The 22,973-nt window shown below is 45.5% G+C and overlaps 1 protein-coding gene across 1 annotated transcript in view; it reads left to right on the top strand.

The window, feature by feature from the left end:
* CCDC181 (coiled-coil domain containing 181) overlaps positions 1-22,973 on the top strand; it is a 277,488-nt gene that overhangs the window by 228,867 nt on the left and 25,648 nt on the right. Inside the window, exon 5 of the mRNA XM_069204169.1 lies at positions 18,900-19,057. Within this exon, the coding sequence (XP_069060270.1) occupies positions 18,900-19,057 (158 nt within the window). The remainder of the gene's footprint in view (positions 1-18,899; positions 19,058-22,973) is intronic.

Below are 22,973 nucleotides of genomic sequence, written 5' to 3'. Positions count from 1 at the left end.
CGAGGTCGCCTTCGGCTCGGCGTCGGAAGACCTGGGAGGTCAGTCCCACGGTCACGCCACATCCGTCGAAGCCGTTGCCTTCTCCGGCGTCACCGACTTCGCTTGGACAGGCTTCAGTGATTGAGGTGACGCAGCCCCGGGCGTTTTCTCCGGCATCGCAGACGTCGAGGCTGGCGTCGGGGTCGCCTTCGATCCAGGCACCCCAGTATCCGGCATTTCCTGCCCCTGGAGCCGATAATACCACATTCTTGAATGCGATGTACACCATCTTTCAACAGATGGCTCCAGGCGGTGCTCCGGCTGGTCCTTCGGGGCCGTTGGCTTTTTCATTGGGTGCTCCGGCGCCTTTACGACCGGCACCCTTTATGCCCTTTCTCCCTTTAGGGAATGTGGTGGCCGCTCCGGTGGCTTCAGAGGGTTTGGCCCCGGAGGTTTCCATCCCGTCGACTTCGGGATTTCGACCTGTGACTCCGACGAGACCTTCGGAGACTCCAAGACGCGACCCTCTTCGTCCGGCTTCTGCCTCGGCGCCGAAGCTGCTTGTGGTGCCGGATATGGCGTCGGATGGATCCGGAGATCGGCGCCGATCCTCGACTTCGGCGGATGCCATGTCGACGCCGCTCATCGAAGAGAGGCTTCAATCTAGAAGGCGTGCTCTTCGTCTTTTGGAAGAGCAGGAATACCAACGAGTCTTGGAGGAAGGAGAGATTGAGGACTCTGGTGATGGACTTCATGGTCTTGATACGGCCAGTGGGCTGGATACTTCCCTTGAGTGGGACCTATCATTTCCAGGGGAGTATACAGAGGAAGCTGCTACCTTTCACGCTGTGGTAAGAAAGGCAGCTAACTTTCTGGACCTGCCTTTGCCGGTGGCAGAGGCGAAGCAGAATTTGCTGACTGAAGTTCTGCATCCGGCCTCTTCTGCAGCAGAGCCTCTCTTGCCATTTAATGAGGCTTTGCTTGATCCGGTGTTGGAGGTGTGGAAGAAGCCAGTATCTTCCTCGGCGGTTCATAGGGCTGTGGCCAGGAGATATCGTGCTGCGCCTTCTGACCCTGGCTTTCTATCTAGACACCCTACGCCAGAGAGCTTGGTAGTGCAGGCCTCCTGTTCTTCTAGGTCATCTCCTGGATCTTTCCCGACGGTGCCAGGGGACAGGGACTCTAAAAAGTTGGATGCACAGTCCAAGAAGATATTTTCGTCCTGCACTATGGCGTTGAAGGCCACCAACGCGACTTGCATTTTGGGAAGATACATCCATGCTCTTATGGACGACATTTCATCTTCATATACGGAGCTTCCCCAGGGGCTTTTGAACATTGTTTCGGATGCCCAGGCTGCCACGACTCAGATTATCTAGTCTGGGTTGGACACGACAGACTCGGTGGCTAGGGCGATGGGCACGGCTGTGGTGGCAAGGAGACAGGCTTGGCTCCGCAATTCGGAGTTCTCTGCGGACGTGCAGTCGACCCTTTTGGACCTCCCGTTTGATGGGGACAAACTGTTTGGAGCCAAAACGGATTCGGCCTTGGAAAGGTTTAAGGGAAGCAGAGCCACAGCCAAGTCACTGGGACTGCAGGCCCCTTCTTCTGCCTCCTCTAGGTTTTTTAGGAGGTTTCGAGGTTTTGGACGGGGTTCTTACTCCTCTTCATTTCGGGAGAGATATCAACAACCTGCCTCTTCTATCACTTTTAGACCAATTAGAGGGAGAGGTAGGATCCGCACCAGGGGAGCCTCTCAGCAGCAGCACTCTTCCTCATCCTCTGGAGGGGTGCAGCAGGGGAAGCAGCCTTAGGCTTCCACCAGTCCCTACTCACTCCTCTCCTGTAGGGGGAAGGTTGCGGCACTTTCTTCACAAGTGGCAGACTATTACATCGGACACTTGGGTTCTCAGTATTGTGGGGAAAGGTTACATCCTTCCCTTTCGGGAGTTTCTGCCCCCCATCCCGCCCCGCCCGTCGTATTGTTCAAAAGAACACCTCCTGTTGCTAGAACAGGAAGTCCAGATCCTCCTATTAAAGGGCGCGGTGGAGTTGGTCCGAGAGCAGGAAAGGGGTCGAGGTTGTTATTCGAGGTACTTCCTGATTCCCAAGAAGGATGGTCGGTTGAGGCCAATCTTGGACTTGAGGATCTTGAATTGGTTCCTCAAACAGGAAAAGTTCAAGATGCTGACCCTAGCTCAGGTGCTTTTGGCGTTGAACAATGGAGATTGGATGGTGTCTGTCGACTTGCAGGATTCTTATTTTCATATCCCGATACTCAAGTCGCACAGGAAGTATCTCCGGTTTGTGGTAGGGACACAGCACTATCAGTTTGCGGTCCTCCCATTTGGTCTTACTTCGGCACCTCAAGTCTTCACGAAGGTGATGTCGGTGGTTGCGGCAGAGCTCAGGAGGAAAGGGATAGCAGTATTCCCTTACTTGGACGACTGGTTGATCAAAGCCAGGTCCCCGGAGCTTGTGTCGTATCATCTGCAGTCGACAACCCAGTTGTTGTTCGACCTGGGCTTTTCGGTGAACGTGCCCAAATCTCACCTGGAGCCCTCTCAACGCCTCCTGTTTATAGGGGCAGTACTGGATACAACATTGAATCGAGCCTTTCCTCCGCCTCAGCGGATTCAAGACATTCAGGCGTTGGTTCCAATGTTTCAAGGTGGAGCGGTCATTCCAGTCCTCAAGTTCCTACGTCTGCTCGGTCTGTTTGCCTCCTGCATACTGTTGGTCACGCATGCTCGCTGGCACATGAGGGCTCTTCAGTGGTGCCTCCGAAGGCAGTGGTCTCAACACAAAGGAGATCTAGACGGTTCGGTCAAAATCTCCAGAGATGCTGCTGCGGACTCGAAGTGGTGGATTGCGGGCGACAATCTTTCACAAGGGAAGCCGTTCGCGCAGTCACCACCAGTGGCCACAGTCATAACGGATGCTTCCACTCTAGGGTGGGGAGCTCATCTGGGGGATCTGTAGATCAAAGGGCTTTGGTCTCCAGAGGAACAGATTTTTCATATCAATCTGTTGGAGTTGCGGGCTGTACGTCTGGCTCTCAAGGCCTTCCTCCCATCCCTTCACGGTCAGTCGGTTCAGGTCCTGACGGACAATACTACCGCGATGTGGTATATAAACAAACAGGGAGGAGTGGGGTCGTACCTTCTCTGCAGAGAAGCTCTTCGACTATGGTCCTGGGCAAGGGACCATCAGATTTGCTTGGTAGCAAATCATCTGGCCGGAGTCTTGAATGTACGTGCGGACGGTCTCAGTCGCCATTTCTCGGCCGACCACGAGTGGCGTCTCCATCCAGATCAAGTCCGTCTAATCTTCCAGTTGTGGGGGGTTCCTCGGATAGATCTGTTTGCCACCCAGGAGAACACGCACTGTCCGTTATACTGCAGTCTCCAGTATCCGGTGCAGGGGGCTTTGGGGGATGCGTTTCAGATGACTTGGTGCGACCAGTTACTTTACGCGTTTCCCCCCATACCCTTGATTCCTCGAGTGTTGAGGAAAATTCGCCAAGACCGGGCCCAAGTCATTTTAATAGCTCTGGATTGGCCAAGGAGGGTGTGGTACTCCGACCTTCTCCAACTCTCGCTGTGCCCTCCGCTCCGTCTCCCTCTCAGGGCAGACCTCCTCTCGCAGTCGCAGGGGCAGGTTCTACACCCCAACCTCCAGAGTCTGCACCTACATGCCTGGAGATTGAAAGGGGCAACCTGAGTTCCTTCTCTCTCCCGCCTGATGTAGTGGATGTTATATTAGCGGCCAGGCGACACTCCACTAAATCTATCTACGCTAATAGGTGGTCTAAATTTGTTATGTGGTGTGGAGAGAGACAGATTGATCCCTTACATGCTCATCTGTCAGATGTGTTGTCTTTTGCTTTATCATTAGCGCAGAAAGGTTGTGCAGTGGCTACTATTAAAGGTTACTTGTCTGCCTTGTCAGCCTTCATTTGTCTTCCAGACCAACCATCGTTATTTAAATCCCCTATTGTTCTTAGATTCTTGAAAGGTCTCTAAATAAATATCCTCCAAAACCATTCGTTATGCCTCAATGGGATTTGTCCTTGGTCCTGACTTTCCTTATGGGGTCCCCTTTTGAGCCTATGCATTCTTGCCCTTTAAGGTACTTAGTTATTAAGACAGTCTTCCTGGTGGCTATAACATCTGCAAGGAGAGTGAGTGAGTTGCAGGCCTTATCGGTAAAACCCCCTTATACAACTTTTTATGGGGATAAGGTGGTGTTGAGGACCAAGGCTGCTTTCCTCCCGAAGGTTGTTTCACCCTTCCATTTGGCCCAGACGATTACTTTGTCCACGTTCTATCCTCCGCCTCATCCTTCAAAGGAGGAAGAGAGACTGCATCGCTTGGACCCAAAGAGGGCGTTAAGCTTCTACATTGATAGAACAAAGGACTTCAGGCTGGAGGATCAGCTGTTCATCGGATACGTGGGCAAGAGGAGAGGAAAGGCAGTCCACAAGAGAACACTCTCCAGGTGGGTTGTTCTTTGCATTAAAATCTGTTACTCTTTAGCAAAGAAGGATCCTCCTGATGGTATTAGAGCTCATTCCACCAGAGCTAAGTCGGCCACTTCGGCCTTGGCTAGGGGTGTTCCTGTGGTTGACATCTGCAAGGCCGCAACTTGGTCGTCCCTTCACACTTTTGCGAAGCACTACTGCTTGGACTCTGAGGTCAGAAGGGACGGCCATTTTGCACGGTCAGTGCTGCAGGATTTCTTGGTTTGACCATTTAGGCACCCACCGCCGGGCGTGGTACTGCTTTGGGACTCTATTCATTAGGTGAGGAATCCACAGGTAGTTGTATCCATCAGAAGAACGAGTTACTTACCTTCGGTAACGACTTTTCTGGTGGATACATTAGCTACCTGTGGATTCCTCGTCGACGTGCAGAAGCTAGGAAGAAGATTTCCGTCGAATGCTGGCGCCATGGGAGTATTCATTAGGTGAGGAATCATTAGGTGAGGAATCCACAGGTAGCTAATGTATCCACCAGAAAAGTCGTTACCGAAGGTAAGTAACTCGTTCTTCTGTCCCCTGGTGTGGAGCTGTCATCCGTCCAGAATTCAACGGATTGTTATCCATATTAATAAACTACATCTCTACAAACTAAATAACTATGTCCTGGTAATCTGTGATCTCAGGGATCCATTCGTTCATACAATGAGAATCATCCACTGTCAATCAGCACTGAGCTTTTGGGTGAAGGCACTGGGGTTGGGTGAGGTGGGGGGGCAACCCTCAGCCGTGGGTGCATAGCCCTAATTTGTGCCCTGGAGTTCCTTACAGCAGCAACAGACGGGACATTCCATGACCTTCATCCCGAGCTCCCAAAAACCGACCCAGAGGGAAGTCAGTCCGCTCCAGGGGATCCTCAAAGGATGCCAGTCTGCCTTGTGTATAGCAGTTGTCCACTAAGGTCAGTCCATCTATAGTCCAGGGGAGCATGTGCCCCTGCATAAAACAGTGAGGGGGTCACTGAGTGAGAGCCCCACCAAGAGGACCTCGGGGGCAAAGGGGGTCGAGACTCCCGTTCTCCTAAGCATCCTATGCCAGCCCACGAGGGCCGCACCCAGGGGGACCCTGTCCCAGTCCAGTTCTGTCAAGCCATTGTTGTTCAGCCATTGTGCAAGCCATTGCAGCTGCACCGCTATATAATAGAGTTCAAAATCCAGGACTCCCAGTCCTCCCGCCACTGAGGGGAGGTGAAGAGTAGCGAGAGCGACCCTTTGACGCCCACCATTCCATATCAGTTCCCTATGAAGTGTGTCTAAAGACCTGAAACATGTCACCGGGATCCTCAATGGTATGTTAAGAAAAAAATACAGAAGTCTCAGGAGCATAATCATCTTAGACAACAAGACTCATGCCATGAAGGGCAGCTGGAAGGAGCACCAAAAACCGATGCAGGCCCAGAGGGACTGGGAGACCTTACCCAGGTTGCCCTCCCTAATATCAACCTCGTCATGGTAAATTTGAATACCGAGGTATTTAAATGTGTGGGGGGTGCCCACGTAACATCTGCTGGGCAGGTAGAGGGCAGGGCAGTTCCCACGACTACCGGGAACACACATGTCTTCCTTCTATTAAGGCGTAGCCTGAATACTGCCCAAAGTCCTCCAGTGATTGAAGCACCCAGGGTAGTGCCCGCTCCCCATTTCTCAGATAGACCAACAGGTCATCCGCATATAATGATATAATATGTTCTGCACCTCCTCTACGTATCCCCTTGTCATGGCCCTCCTTCCTGAACCACTCTGTTAACAGTTCCATTGCTATAGCAAACAATAAGGAGGAGAGGGGGCACCCTTGTCTAGTACCTCAGTGTACATCATACATGTCAGAAACCTGTCGCCCAGTCATAACTCTCGCCGTCGGAGAGGCATATAGCAACCTAAACCATTTAATCCATGCCTCTCCTAGCTCCATTCGGCGCATAGTGACTTCCAAATAATCCCACTTCACTGTGTCGAAGGCCTTCTCGAGGTCGACACTACCACTGCTTTAGAATCAGATGGGGGGGAGACCGCATAGTACAGTACACAACCTGAGGAGATTGTGGGAGGTGTTCCAGGTAGGTATGAACCCACACTGGTCACTGTGGATCAGGGCCTGCATATGAGGCAGTAGTCTGTTGACTAAGGCCTTTCTCGGGATTTTAAAATCTGTGTTGAGCATAGAAAGAGGTCGAAAGTCAGTAACCGCTGTGTTCCGATCAGTAGTTTTAGGGAGGGGGACCATCAGGGCCACAATGGCAGTCGCAGGCAGGAGGCCCCTCTCGTAGGCTGTATACAATCAGAAACAGGAATCTTAGCAGAGCATGACTATATTCTTATCTACGTGTTCTTTTAGTGCATGAAAACGAAGGGGAAGCTAACAAACATAAACACTTCTTGGACTTTACACACTCTTTCTGGCCACGTGGTACAGCTCCATGGCTCATGAAACCACAACGAAGACACCGCATGGAGCACATTTATGCTCCCACTCCATGATCAAGATCCTCTGGAGTCATCCTGTCAACAGTATCCTGACATTGAGGACCTTCACCGGCCACTTTTGGACCATGGCTTCAAGGCTGCAGTAATCCTCTCCCTCTACAGCTGTATAAAATTAAGTTAACCCATCAGTGCCTCGGCTTCCACCCCAGTGCTATGGCTCAGAGCCCTCACAGCAGATCTCTCAGGTTTTTTCAGATAGGTGCATAAGCATCTCAATCAGTCCACATTTTGTTCTTTGCCTTCTAGGACTCATGATTTAATATTATAAAAGGAGAATACCATACTCTAAAATGTAAAGAAAATTCTGTGTTGGATCAGCTGCTTAGGCATAAAACTTGAGAAAACTGCCACCAGACTGTAATCTCTCTTTTATTTAAGGGTAAAAATATAGCTGACCACCCTCTGCCTCAGCCGCGACTGAAAGACCCCTATCAGTTAACCCCTACACCCTAGAGCTTCAGGAACAAAAAAAAACCTCTGCAGCTCACCCACACCCAGTGCCATAAAGTCTCTCCCGCTGTAGTTTTAAGAAGAAAATTGAGCCACCTAAAACTAGCAGTCCTCTTCTGAACGCTGGTTTAAATCAGTTTGGCCAAACTTCCACAGTCCATACTTGATTAGCTACTCCAATGCAATACTTGTTTTTCTTTCCATTCTGGAACTTGTCATATTTATCACAGTATAATAATAGGAAATCTGGACCACCCCCCTAGCAATTTGTGCCAAATGTAGCTTTATTAGGATAAATTGTCACGCCACCTCCCCATCATCTGATGGGTTATCACTACAAGGCCCCCAGACGTCTGTCCTCTCTGGACCTTCACAGAAAATAATAACCCCAGCACCTCACCCCCACCCTATCCCGGCAATGTCTCTGAGGCCTCAGGAGTTAGGAAAATGACCAGCTCTACATATTAGCTGTAGTGACAGTCCAGTCTGGGTCCCTTTTTTATCTCCATGCCTAGTCAACTTCCTTAGCTTATCTTGCTTGGAAATAAAGACAACCTAGACACCAAACAAGGTTCCAGGGCTCCTTTTATTTCCAAGCACTGGCCTTCCCCATATGTTATGATGAAAGTATCCACTCATGTTTCTGAGGAAACATCAACCCCGTGAAGGTGTAGCCACATTGCAACAAGGGTGCGCACCGAAGTTTGAAGATCTCTGCTGTATGCTTATTACTAATATACTTGTAGTGAAGAAACTTTAAAAAAAATACAAGAAATTCCCTCTCAATATTCCATACCGAAACCAATTGTTTCCAAAACAGGCATATGCTTAAACTCAACCTATATAAGCAATCTCCTTTCTGTGAGATCCATTGGAAGATTGGAGTAGATAATATTACTGCTGCAATATAATTATGAGCACTGATCTCGATAGAGACGCCTTGAATGTAACAATACAAAATCTGCACTATGGAATATTTCATAAGACCATCTGTTACATTATTTTTAATGTTCCCAAGATTTGAGTAATCCATAAAGCTATAGAAATACCTTTAGTGGGCATATTTGCACTCGTTAACAAAGGTTAAGTCATACAGCATTCATCTTCAGTGGATATTGTATTTGAGGACCATCATCGAAGTGGACGTCCTACAGTATATCCAGAAAGCAGTTAAGTGTTATAAATAGTCAGCAAGGAGAAAACATCAACTTTAGTATCATATTCACATCCTGTAAAAGAACCAAACTTAAGGTAGTTAGACTTCAGTTTTTGGTAACCACTCCCCTATGAGGTTACCATAACTCAGATTTTCTGTTGCACGTTGGGTGAAGGACGTCTGCCTGAGCTCTTCTCAGTTTATTTCAGAATAATCTTAGATCGTCAGCTGCTTCAATTGTCACCAGAATTGGAAGACAATTTTTAATATTAATTGACTAAATTTGGACTGAACATTAAGTTAGAAACATTTTAAAAGGCCTCGTCAAGCATTGCAGGAAATTAGGCTACATTCATAAGACCTCCCCCCCCCAGAAAGATTGCCTCTGCTTCCTACATCCCTCCCACAAGGTAAAAGAGTGCAAAATCTGTTACAACTTTTCTTCAAAAAACCTTGAAATGCAGAGAGGGCAGACTATTAATATGGCTGCAAAAATCGAAGCTAAGGACAGTGGAGGTTCCTCAGAGTCTACTAAAAGGCTCACAAAAGAGTTGAAGTAGCATGCCCACTGTCCACTATTATACGGAACAAGAATCTTCAAGGAGGGTTCAAAAGGTTTACATCAGAGGGAGCAAAGCATGTCATCTTCATGTCAGCACAGAAAAGAAGATGCATCTTCACAGCACAGGCCAAGATCAGAGCCTTCAGCATCATCAGAAAAGATCTCTCTCAAATTTCAAAAAACATTGTCCACACTGTAAACAGAACCATCATCAATGGCAGAGCATTCCTCACCTAGTAAGGCATCACCTTTATCACCAACCCATTTATTAGATGTTTTTATGGCGGTGAGTGTGCTTTGCTCTCTTAGTGAGCATTGTTTATGGCATGTTCAATATAGAATATAGTTATGTATATTTTAAACATAAACACCTATAATTAGAGCTGAACATGGGAGTATTATTGGTGGAGGTTTTTTTTTTTAATCAAGACTTAGTTAATTATGCTAACTTGTTTGTTTTTAGCATGTTGAATTCCCTATCAGCCACAGGTCCTGATGAGGCTGAAAATGTATAAAGGCGGAAACACATCAACACTACTGCTTTCAAGGAGCCAAACCTCAAAAGGATAATGTTAGGAGCAGATGTTCTGGGTCTTAAATAAGTTGACATGCAAAAAGAGATATATGTGATTTTTGTATGGTGACCTGAACGGTGGATTATATTTTGGAAATTATATGTATAACCACCTTGGGACACAGCGGTCCTAACGACAGTGGTTTGATAAGCTATGTAATATTTTATAAATATAATTTTGATGGATTGTTTTTTCGTCTGTATGTTTGTGATTAATGTTGTAGAGGATTTGGAGATGGATGTTTTGTGTTTTTTAAAAGAAAAGATGGATCTTCATTTGAACCCATGCTTCAAATTATCATTGTCTAAATAAATGTAAAACTGAACACAAAGCTTATGATTTGTGAGTTTGATAATTTAAATATTTGGATTTAATTTTGTTTTCTTACGCAAATTAGGAGTTGTGTCTCACAAACACATTGATTGCTGTTTCTTAGAGAACGTTTTGTTTAAAGTATAAATTCCCTCCTCTCTATATTCTTATTTTTTGATGCACAGTTTGTTCTTCATTAATTTTTTTAATAACATTATAGAAGCTGTCATGAGTGTTGTAATATCTGGGGTAATAGTTACCTTAGGATGTGAGTTATAGTTCCTTGAAATAACTCTAACTGTAACTGGTAAATTGCTTAGATTTTGTATGAGTAAATTCAGAACCTAACTATAACATCCCTGGAACCTTTGTTTTTTTCAGTGAATTTCTATTTTTTTAAATTCTATTTCCTAACTATAACTTCCCTGTACCCTTTGTTTTTTTCAGTGAATTTCAATTTTTTTAACCTAAAGTAATTTAAATTACTATTCGTTAATCCAGCCAACACCACGCACGCCCAAAGGCCATGCGTGGCGGGGGGTGGCCACAGGGCCTGGCCTGCAGCCAACCTCTTATAACCAGCCAACCCCGCGCCATGCACAGTCAGGGCCTGTCTCTCTGGGTGTGAGGTGTGAGAAGGTGTCTCTGGGTGTGAGAGTGGATGTAACAGTGTCTGACTGTATGTGAGAGTGGGTGTGAGAGAGTCTATGTAGGAGTTAGAGTGTCTGGGTGTGAGAGTAGGTGTGAGAGGGAGTCTGGGTGTTGGAGTGGGTGTGAGAATGTCTCTGTTAGTGGGTGTGTGATGGCCTGTGTGGGTGTATAAGTAGGTATGTGAGTAGCTGTGTGGGTGAGTGAGTGAGTGTCTGTGTGGGTGAGTGAGTGAGTGGCTGTGTGAGTGACTACTATATTGGTGAGTGAGTGGGTGTGTCAGTGGCTGTATGGGTGAGTGGGTGGCTGTGCGAGTAGCTGTATAGGTGGATGTGTTAGTAACTGTGAGTGAGTGGGTGTCTGGCTGTATGAGTGAATGACTGGCTGTATAAGTGGCTTATGGGTAAGTGAGTGGCTATTTGAGTGACTGGTTAAGAAAGTTGGTGTGTGAGTGGCTGTATAGTAGATTAAGTGTCTGTGTGAATGAATGTATGGGTGAGTGAGCGGATGTGTGACTGATTGTATGGATGTGTGAATGGGTATGTAAGTGGTTGTGTGAGTGCTTGTATCGGTAAGTGAGTGGCTGTGTTGAGAGGCTGTTTGGGTGAGTGTGTGAGTGGCTGTATAGGTGAGTGAGTGGGAGTGTAAGTAGCTGTATGGGTGTGTGTGTAGCTCTGTGAGTGGCTCTATGGGTAAATGACTGGTTGTATCAGTAGCTGTGTGGGTGAGTGAGTGGGTGTGTGAGTGTCTGTGTGAGTGAGTGAGTGAGTGGGTGGGTGGGTGTGTGAGTGGCTCTATGGATCAGTGAGTAATTGTGTGAGTACTTGTATGGTTCTGTGAATGGGTATGTGAGTGGTTGTGTGGGTGCATGAGTGGGTGTATGAGAAGTTGTATAGGGGTGTGAATGAGTCTGTTGATGATATCATCAGTGAAGTCATTTGAGATGTTATCAGTGCTGTCATCAGTGATGTCACTGACCATGCCATTAGTGATGTAATATGTGAGGTCATAAGCACTGTATTGCGGGGCCGTAAGTTATAGTTAGCTCAGGTAACTATAACTGCTGAATTTCACTGGTTCTGTATGAGTGAAATGTGAGCTTAACTATAACGTCTCTGTAATCTTTGGGCCAAATGTATGCTGGCCTTGCGCCGTTCCAACGCCACATAAACATAATTTTTTTTACTCTAATGAGACGCTGGAAGGGGAAAAACGCTGCGCCATATTTACAAAGTGGCACAATGCTTGCATTGCACCACTTTGTAACCCCTTGCGACACATTAAGCCTGTGCCAGGCATAATATATGCAAGGGGGTCGTTCTGGTGCTAGGGGGCCGTAAAAATGGCACAAAGGAATCTATGAAATTCCTTTGCGCCATTTTTATTGCCATTTTTAACACCTGTTAAGTGCAGGCGTTAAAAAGAGGCTCCCATTAATTACAATGGGCCTCTGGGTGCTTTGCTGGATTAACGTCATCAATTGTAATGCTAATCCTGCAAAGCCCCAGACTAGCGTAAACAATTATGACGTTAGTCACCCTAAGTACCACTATGGTGTGCAGTATTATTAAATAACAGCGCTACCATGGTGGCGTTAGGGGGGTGCTAAGGGGCGCAAGAAAAGTGAGTGAAGCGCCACTTTTCATAAATCTGCCCCTTTGTTTTTTCAGTGAATTTCTAAGATTTTTTTTATTCTGTTTCCTAACTATAATGTCCATGTAACCTTTGTTTTTTCCAGGGAATTTCTAAGTTTTTAAAAATTCTGTTTCCTAACTATAACGTCCCTGTAACCCTTGTTTTTTAAGTGAATTTTTAGGTTTTTTTTTATTTTTATTTCCTAACTGTGACCACCAACCTTTGACAGTGAGTGTGTGAGTGAGTGCATACGTGTCTCAGTAGGCCTGTGAGTGGGTGTGTGAGTGTTTGAGTGAGTCTGTCATTGGGTGTGTGAGTGTCTGAGTAGTTCTGTGATTGGGTGCATGAGTGTCTAAGTGGGTCTGTGAGTGGCTGCAAAAGTGTCTGAGTAGTTCTGTGAGTGGGCACATGAGTCTCTGAGTCGGTCTGTGAGTAGGTGTGTTAGGCTGCGTGGGTCTGTGAGTGGGTGCATGAATGTCTGAGTGGGTGTGTGAATGTCTGAGTGAGTCTGTGAGTGTCTGAGTGAGTCTGTGAGTGGGTGTATGAGTGTCTAATTGGGTCTGTGAGTGGGTGCGTGAGTGTCTGAGTGGGTCTGTGAGTGGGTGTATGAGTATCTGAGTGAATCTGTGAGTGTGTGTGTGAGTGTCCTTGTGGGTGTGTCAGTAACTGCGTGAGTGACTCTGCCACAAAGGAACCACATCTGCCTGCCTGAATCCAACAAGATTCCACAGTTTTGCACAAAATGTCTACCCAACTGAAGTACTTTCTACTGGTAAGTTAGTAAGTGCTTCCACATTGGGTAAGTGTCAAGTGTATTTTATACATTACAGCTGCGTAATGGACTACAAGGAAATGTCTCCAGTGACCTTGTGTGCAGTTGGCAATAAATCTCCACCAAACCTGGGTCCTTCATCTTAGCTATATGACGTAAGTGCTTCTTTGTTTGTGGGGATGTCCTCACATTCCTCAGCATCAAGAACACATTACCAAAATTGGTGGGAAACACAATGCGGGGGCCCCTTGGTAAGCTGTCCATTATACTGGCAAAAGGCAGGAAGACCTTTGCATACTACTAAGGTGCACGGGGCGAGGCCAAGCGGGCGGAGATTCCAGGTGATTTGCACACGTGGATACTCATACAATTTAAAGGAAGAACGAAGGACTCTGCTGTCACCAGGAGAGGAGGAGAACCTACTTGTCACAGTCACATACAGATTGCGCTCCATTAGATCAGATGCATTCACCTCCACAATGGATTTCAGATCGTTTTTCAATATGGAATCACCTAGTCAACACACTTGCTTTGCCTATGCCAAGCCCAGGAGTTAAGATAAATTGTCCTTTCCAGAAGTGGAGCTTCAATTGGAGCACCTTCAATGTTTATATTTGTAAGTGCTTCCTGTTGAGCCTGAATATCAATGAAATGAGCATTGTGGCCAGAATGGAAGCTCACTTGCTCCTTTATCCAACAGAAGGCCACAGTTTGCACAAAATGTCCACCCAACTGGAGCACTTTCTACTGGTTAGTTAGTAAGTACTACCTCGTAGGGTATATGTGCCGTGCCGCCCCCTCCCCCAGCCAAAGTCAGACCCAGAGACTATTTCATGTGGGGGCTGCGCAGCACCGCCTCCCTGGGCCGATCTCGGTCCCAGGGATCCCATCTCCAGGGCCCAGCCTTTGATAACTGGAGGAGGGGTACCAGGCAGCCCCTCTCTCCCAGCCAATTTAGGCTGTGGGGACTCCATCCCCTGGGGCATGACCTTATAATTTTTTGCATATTTTTAGGGAGGGGGGCACGCGATCCCCTCCCCAGCCAATATTGGCCCAGGGGACCCCATCCCCTAAGGTCCCGGCGTAAGATATATATTTTTTGAGGGAAGAAGGGGGGCCATGTGGCCCCTCTCCTGTGGCTGTTTTCAGGCCCATAACCCCATCCGCAGGGGCCCCAACCTTAAGATATTTTTTGGGGGGGCGCAGCCCTCCTCCCCCAGCCAACCTCAGCTCCAGGGCCCCATGACCCAGGGCCCGACCATCTCTTCTAGGTGTCCTCAAGGGTACCCAATGTGCAATGGAACTACAGGGGGAGTCTTAAAGCACTGCGGTTCCAGTCGGCTGCCCGCCTTGATGTCACAGACAGGGAGCTGCTAATGGTGCAGGTCCCTATCTGTGAGAGCAATTGTTTCCTCTGTTTCCCAGTCTGCATCTCTCCAGGCAGGGAAACAGAGGAAACCTATGCTGTTTGACAGGTCTCACTTGCTGGAACTGGAGTGTTTGCGCCGACTTGGCAGGAGCTGTCAAAGCTCCCACCAAGTCAGAGAAACGGCTTTGTCCCGGGACATAGCAGGAGCTGGTAATGGGGGTAGTGGTCCCCAGGCCATTATCGGCTCCCCTTCCAACATTAAAGTTAGCCAGGGGAGGTGTGGTCCCCGGGGCTGGGGTTCTTGATGGACCCCCTTCATTATGTTTTTTTTCAGCCCCAGGGAGGTGGCAGTCCTCCCTTATTGTGAATAAATTGCCCCGGGGAGGTGGTGGTCCCCGGGGCTGCCGGGGGAGGTGGGGGCACATGACCACCCCGCATATAATTTACTGATAGCCCTGGGGAGGTGGCAGTTCCTGGGGCTGGAGGGAGGGTCCTGGGGACCCCCCTAGTATAATTAACCAATTTTGCCCTAGGGAGATGGTGGTCCCTAGGGTGCAGGGGCCCCTATGCATAATATTCATTTAAGCCCTTGGGGAGGTGTCGGTCTCCGGGGCATAAATAAGCCCTTGAAGGGGGTCCCCGTGCGCCCCTCCTTATTTTTTACATGTCCCCTGGATGTGGCCCACCCAGGGGCTTTCTTAAAACAAGTTGGTGAGATCGCGCTTTTTTTTTTTTTTTTTTTACAGATTTGCGACCCAGTCGCAAATTCATGACAAAAAGTTTGTTTGAAAAAGTACGTTTTTTGCCCTTGGTGGTCCAGCACCTGAGCTAAGGGGTCAGGGGGTCCCTAATCTGGCCCCTTTTCTTATTATTTACCTTTTTGTCTGGGACTCAGCTGAAGCCAAGTCCCAAGATGGCTGCCAACACTTCCTTGTTGAAGTGTTGGCAGCCAATCAGACCTCAGCACAAGAGCGGGAGGGTTTGCAGAGCCTTCACATCTCTATATATACACAAATTAGTCTTTTCTTTAATATTTAAAAAACTACTAAACGGATTTAGATCAAATCACAAAAAGGTCGTTTTCTGGACCAGGAGCTAGCTTTCTGCCAAATTTTGTATAAATCCGTCCAGTGCTTTGGCCGCTATTCCTGATCAAAATCCCTATGGAAATGAACATAAAGAAAATACATTTTGGGACCCCTGCTTTTTCTCGGCTCCCACTTGACGGATCACTCTGAAACTTTCCAGACAGCAGCTGACGCGAGTGGTGTATTTTTTGGGGGTAATTTTGTGAAGATTTTTCAACCGGCGCCAAACATATAGGCAAGTAAAAAACACTTTTTCTATTGAAACAACGTCGTAACTGTAACTACCTAGTGGTGACCGCCACTAGGTTATATACATATATTCACTGAAAAAAACAAAGGTTACAGGGACGTTATAGTTAGGTTCTGAATTTCCTCACACAAAACCATAGAAATTCAGCAGTTATAGTTATTGATAACTCAAGTAACTATAACTTGCACCCTAAGGTAACTATAACTTGCGCCCATGCACAGTTTTCTCATCAATAATTCCATGGCAAATGTTGCAGTAATATCAGTGATGCCATAGACATTGTCATTAGTGATGTAATATGTGGAGTAATTAGCTGTGCATGACGAGGAGCAAGTTATAGTTACCCTAGGGTGCGAGTTATAGTTACTTATTGTTTTTAACTAATTTTTACGATCTTGCGGGACTCTCAACGGATCTTGAATAGTAAAAAGGAAAAGATGAGTTCTTAATACAGCCCATTAGTAATAATGCATATTGTGGTTTTGTTTTTGAGAGGAAGTGTGTAAGAGATAGGTACTGTGTTGAGTAGATGGTTAATTCTTATTTTTTCTTAAATTATGGTATTCAGAGACTTGCTGAATCGTAACAAGTAGAAAGGAGTAGGTGATCTTTGATTATACTGTAGTATGCACACTTGTTACTGTGGGAAGGGGTCTTCCCGGAGATGGTGTCTATCGTAGTGTACTATTATGCCGATTCTCTTGGACCAAGGCTAGGGGCTCAGGGTACTCCTACCCTGGCCCCTTTTTTTGCATTTTTCAGCCGAATCCCAAAATGGCTGCCAACACTTTCTGGTTGAAGTGTTGGCAGCCAATCAGATATCAGCACAGATACAGTTAGATTCACTGATCCCTAGATATCTATTTATTTTTTCTTTAATATCTTAAAAACTACTGAATGGGTTGACACCAAATCACAAAAAGCACCATTTCTGGACCACGAGGTAGGTTTCTGGCAAATTAGGTGTAATTCTGTCCAGCAATTTGGGCTGTAGTCGTGTTCAAATTCCCTACAGGAAAATGCATGGGGAAACACATTTTGGGAACCCCCTTTTTCTCTGCTTCTGCTTGATTGATCACTCCGAAACTTTGAAAATTTCACGAACAATCTTCAAAGTTATTATCAAAACAATAAACGTTCTTCCTATGGAAACTAGGTGCTAAGTGTACCTACGACAATAGCCGATAGATAGATAGATAGATAGATAGATAGATAGATAGATAGATAGATAGATAGATAGATAGATAGATAGATAGATAGATAGATAGATTCTGGTATGGTGCCCAAAATGATTCAGAATTCCAGATAGCTAAAGTTATTCATGCATCAAGGTGTTATGTAGCAAAGAGAAATATTGTGCAGAAATGATTTAGATCTACACCATGGACGATTGATGCATGGCAGCAAAGAAAGCAGTTTTTATAGTTAAAGAAATTCGGCAAGATATGGGGAGCATGAGCAGAATATTCAGACTCAATGGATTTATAAGTATCACTACTTCAATACTTGAAGTATTGAAACATAATTGCCCACCTATATATGATGTGAGCTGGTTCTTTGCCACAAATGTTTTGTTAATTTGTTAATTAGTAAAATACTTATTTCGGTCATGTGTCTTGCTGGGTGTGTCAATATGTACGTGTTGCAATACTGATTGAACATTAGATACAGTACACTAACGAATGACCCACGCAAGCCCATGGTTTTGGTCAGTTGTGTGTTTTGTATATTTTTCATTTGTTGCCTGAATATTTCAATAAATTGACAGATACATCTTATTAAACACCTAAAATTAATTTGACATTGAAGACATCAGGACAGCACATCTTCTAGAAACCTTTTCTTTTGGGGCTCAGCCCATGTAATGCTTTCACGCTAAGCAAAGCAGGCCATGATGGTTCCCAAACCCTGCTATCTCTTTCTAGGACCTTTAGTAGGAAAATGCCTTTCGTTCACAACACTGTGTTCAACATTCCTTGTATTCAGTAATTCCGCCACTATTAGAAAGCAGGCCCTTCCTTCCCCATATCTTCAAAGCCGGTGGGGTACACAAACCTAAGATAAAGATCCTTTAAGATTTCATCTCATTCACTTGCTTAGTTTTGATTTTCAAGTGCATTTTGTAGGAGTATGCACAGTCCTTGAACCCCTAAGACCTCTGGCCTTTTTCTCTTCTTTGACTGGTGGGGAAACCAATCTCTTACTGCATTATTTCACTTTCCTTGTCACCTTCAATGTTAGTGTTGATTTTAATGTCCTGCCTTCTTGATGTAATATACTTCTGTTTTTTCTTCTTTCCCCTTTCTCCCAGTAAGAGCTTGGTTTTATCAAATCTGTACTATAAGTAAACAATTTGGAAATATATCAGGAGTGCTGTGAACACGAGTATTATAGATTCACATATGGAGGATACGTAATGAGTGTATGTGTATTATGGTCCTTTAAAGTCATCAAAGGGGCTTTGGTAACATAACACACCGCTAGTTCAGGGGGTCATCAGTATCTCAAGATTCCATTGTTGGGCCATATTACATATGTTATGTGTTATGGTTTCTCTAAATTGCATATTTTGCATGAACATTTTTTTTAAGCTCAAATATGTTTACTGAAACAAATAATTGAAATACTTGATTATACCCTCCGGTTGGCTGTAGTTAAAAAGAATAGAACATTGCGCAATTATATTAATCAGAAGGTGGGAGATAGATATATATATATATATATATATATATATATATATACACACGTGTGTTAAGAAGCAATTTTGACTCAGATTTGAAGCTACACGCTGTGACTAACAAAGGCCACCAATTGCAATTAGGATGTTCAGATTTTTTTTTTTTTTTTTTTTTACCAGGATAATGTTCATTAAGCAAATGACAGTGTTCCAGCTGGGCCGTAGGAGATTTAGCTACCCACTGGATGAATTCTAAAATTTATGGGAGGGAAGTCGTTTCTGCAAACTTTGGAAAATGGGTTTTGGAACCACTGCTTGTTGTGTAAGAAATGCATCCAGGCATGCAATATTATATATTCGTAATATAAAATAGATGCTATCTTAAACTTATTTGTGTTAACAGAATGGGGAAAGAGATCCAGACGAAGCTTATCAAATATGGCTCAGGAAAAAACAAGCTGAACATCTGAGAGAAAAGCAGATGGAAGAATTAAAAAGGCAAGAAGAAGAAGAAGCAGGCAGTATGCATGGAAAAGAAGAGTCGGAAGAAGCATTCAAACAGTAAGTTACTTTTGCTTAGTGCAAATTGTAAATTATATGTTTATTAAGGCAGTGGTGGTGCTGTCACGAAAGCATCTCTTTTATTTCTTCAGTAAAATGGTCCGTGGAGGTAAAACCTGCTTCAGTGTACTTGCGCAACTAATAATACAAATGTAGAACAGTGATTGACAAGAATGTAAATTATAGCCACAGGGAGCTGAAATCTTAACTCTTATTTTGATGCTAGGATTAAGGAGCAAGAGGTAAACTGGGCAGGTCCACCTGAATAAAATTAATTACACTTTATTTCTAAACTGTAGGAACCTTTGCAGAGAGTTCAGCTCATTCTACTTGTTCCAGCTTACGTGCTTCTTGTATGCTTATTTGGCAATGGCTAATCCAGTTCAATAAATATACTTTATCATATAGAAGCACTATATGGGCCTGGTTTAGAGTTTGGACGACGGATTGCTTCATCATAAATGTGATGGATATCTCGCCCACCATATTATGATCCCCATAGGACATAATGGAATCGTAACACGGTGGACAGGATGGCCGTCACGTTTGTAACAGAGTAACCCCATCTGCCAAACTCTAAATCAGGCCCTTAGAGAGAGCATGTCTGGATGGGTGTAGGGATTGAAGATATGTATGTTCTCCTCCTTAGGCTCTTTATTTATGGTCAAAAGCACTGATTTGCCCTACCAGTGCAGGAATCTAACAATGATTTTTTCCAAACTTCATAAAATAAACTTTTTAAGCCATTTTGTAAAACAACACGGTAAGGGTGACAGCCTATCACAGGCTATACTAGCCAATGGGCATTTATTTATTTGCTTTTAATTATTTTCAGAGGAGTGACAAAATCTTTCTCGAACTTTTTTTAACAGAAGGATGAGACTAAAAAAGGTCAGGGTAGTGTAAAAAAGCGTACTAAGCGTTATAAACTGTCACTGCTCTATTAAGTAAGGGCACACCACCATTATCTGATCTTGCCCTGCCAGTGGCATATATAATAGTTTCATTCCGAAACTAACTAGTAGTTTTACATCTCCGTCAGTGCCTTTGGATAGTAGCTTTCAAAAACTCTGGGCCAGATTTACAAACAAGTGGCGCAGTGCAGCACAGCAAGTCACTTTGCTGCGTTGCACTGCTTCAACTGGAAACGGCAGGGATGCGCTGTATTTAAGGAGTATGGTGCATTTCTGTCCTTTCCTCCTGTGTTGGCGCACAGTAGGCTATCTAGTGCCAATGTAGACACCCTTGCACCATGGTGCATTGGTGTCTGCATTGCATGCAGGATTCTTTTTGTGCAGGAAGAGGCACCTTCCTGCACAAAATTAATCCTGGGAGGCTCTTTCCACTTTCTATGTGCGCTTCTTGATATACATAGAAAGAATTAAAAACAAGGAGAAATAAAGGCATTTTTTCTTATTGCCCCTCACCTGGGGAGACGCAAGGTTTTGGTGCGTCCTCAGGTTTACTTGGTTGTTAAATCTGGGGATGCATCAAAGTCCATGGGTGTTGTGTAGGAACGCCCAGGGAAGGGTTTTCTTGCACAGAGTAAGGCAACACAGTGATTTGCTCTGCCTTCCCTTACTCCATATTTATGAGGCCATTCAAAGCCACGCAAAACGGCTTTTCATGGCCTCATAGATATGGTTGTAAGGAATGCTCCACCATTGCGTCATAAAATGTGATGAAATGGCAGCGCAAGGGGATCATAAATATGCTCCTGTATGTGCAGTCCGAAAGAATACATGTCCTCTTGTGACATTTTGCATATATGTTGTTTTCATTTTACTATCAGTGGAGAGGGACATCTTGTTTTGGTCATTTGTCCCCTAGATAATGCCATGTATTTTATCAATGGCATTAGGAAGGCTGTTAATATTATGCAGAATGCATTGTATATTGACAAGGTGTCTCAAATAAGTTAGTTTGCTTCTGGCATCTGCCGCACTTAAAACCATCTTCAATATTGTTGGACAAGAGAATCACCTCTGGCCTAGTGGATAAGTCTTTGCTCTCACTTATTGTTGGACATGGACATAGTTGTTGACCCTATGTATGTCATTTAGTCTTAAATGGGATAACATTGGGGGTCATTGTCAGTAGCACAAGAGGGTGGTTGCATATCCACAATGCTCCTAGACCGATGCTATAACATCCTTTACTATCCTAACTCTGCAGATGACACTGGCTGCTGCTCATCGCCTATAAGTACCAACGACACCCACCTCAGGGGAGAATTTACATTGGGCTCTTGAGCCCACTGGGACCCCAACCATCGAGGTTTTCATCAAGGGAATGAGGCTTCCGGTCCAAGCAAAATGGCAGGCACTCTTTAGTGGGCTGCTTGGCCAGTGAAACGCAGAGGATTAGCAGACCCCTCCGAGGCCCCCAGATCCCCAGGGCTATTCAGTCTTCAGCCACCCAGCCCAAAAGGTGTTTGCCATGTCTAGCTCCTCGACGGTTATTCTTGCTTCCTCTGTGTTCAGGGTACGGCGTCTCAGAGCTGAGTGGCTCCTTCTCTAGATACGTATCAGCGCTTCAGATCTTGACGGGGAGACCTGATCATACGGCTGAGGCTTGTTCAGGCAGTCAATACTGGAGAAGTGACAGTTGCCACCACCCACCCCCTGAATACACATTGATGCCTAGTAGAGAGAATCCTAGAGGCTTGAGGAGAGCCAACAGCGAAAGCCCGCAGATTCTGTAAATGGCCTAACTGTATCCCACAATAAGGCCTAAACATACGGCTGTTGCCCTAGATAGAAGAGGTTTATAGGTGATCTGGAGCTCCGTCCCCATATATAGAAAGCTGACATTGAAACCATCTATAGGAAGTTACTTGGAATTGACTGCGGGCTCCCAGGAGTGGCCAAAGGGTGAACCACCTCTTCCTTGGCCGCACTACTACTCCAGTGGAGCAGCAGATTTGCCCTCTACAGAATAGTACCCTTCTGTACACTCTGAGAGCCCCCTTTTTTGAGGGGACTGGCAGGTTTGTCTGAGGAACATATACAGGCCCAGACTTCCAGGATGCAAGTGTGAATACCCTGCAGTTATGACCCTAAAGATGGTTAAGAATAAAAGTGTCGTCAATTTTTTTTAATAAATTTGCCAAAACCCCTCAGCCCGACAGGGAACCCTCTGATGTCGCTGACATAGTTGTCGTACCAAAAATAACTAGCAATAAGACAAATGTAGAAGGAGCCTGCTTAAATACTGAAATAATTCCAGCCCATTCATTCCAGCTATTTGTCTCTCAAAGAAAACATTGTCGGGCGGTGACAGAGGCACATAACTATATATCCTCACTGGTAGACACGGTTAGGACTCTGTACCAGATGGTACAGAAGTTACAGAACACCACGGGAGAAAGGCAGCCAGAAGGGAAGATGCGAAAGGCCAGTCCAGGCATAATAACCGGTTTCCTGGAACACTGTTAAGGCCCTCAGCTAAAAAAAGATCCTAGAGGATTTGCTTAGGACCTTTTTGCTAGCACATCAATCTCTACATGCTTCCTGATTGAAAGAGCGCAGAGTACACCGAGCCTTGATGTAGCAACCCTTGCCTGGCGCTCCCCCAGAGCACGTTTCACTCTATTATTGAATTGCAGCGACTTGGGGCATATTTATGAGCCCCTTGTGCCACCGGTGTCACTTTTTGTGACGCTCCAGCGGCGCAAACTACAAAATCATATCTATGAGGCCACACAAAGCCACTTTCCATAGCTTTGAATGGCCTCATAAATATGGAGCTAGGCAAGGCAGCAGAAGTTGCAGCATTGACTTACTCTGCACTCTGGAGGTGTTCCAAGGGTGCCGTGGTAGGTGTTTCCATGCAGCATCACAGATTCTGAATTTGACACAAAACCATGTAAACCTGCGGATGTGCCAAAACCATATGCCTCCTGAGGTGAGGCGTA

Source organism: Pleurodeles waltl, chromosome 8, assembly GCF_031143425.1.
Source record: "Pleurodeles waltl isolate 20211129_DDA chromosome 8, aPleWal1.hap1.20221129, whole genome shotgun sequence".
NCBI lineage: Eukaryota > Metazoa > Chordata > Amphibia > Caudata > Salamandridae > Pleurodeles > Pleurodeles waltl.
The sequence above is the reverse complement of the archived record's forward strand: the minus strand, read 5'-3'. Positions and strand labels throughout refer to the sequence as shown.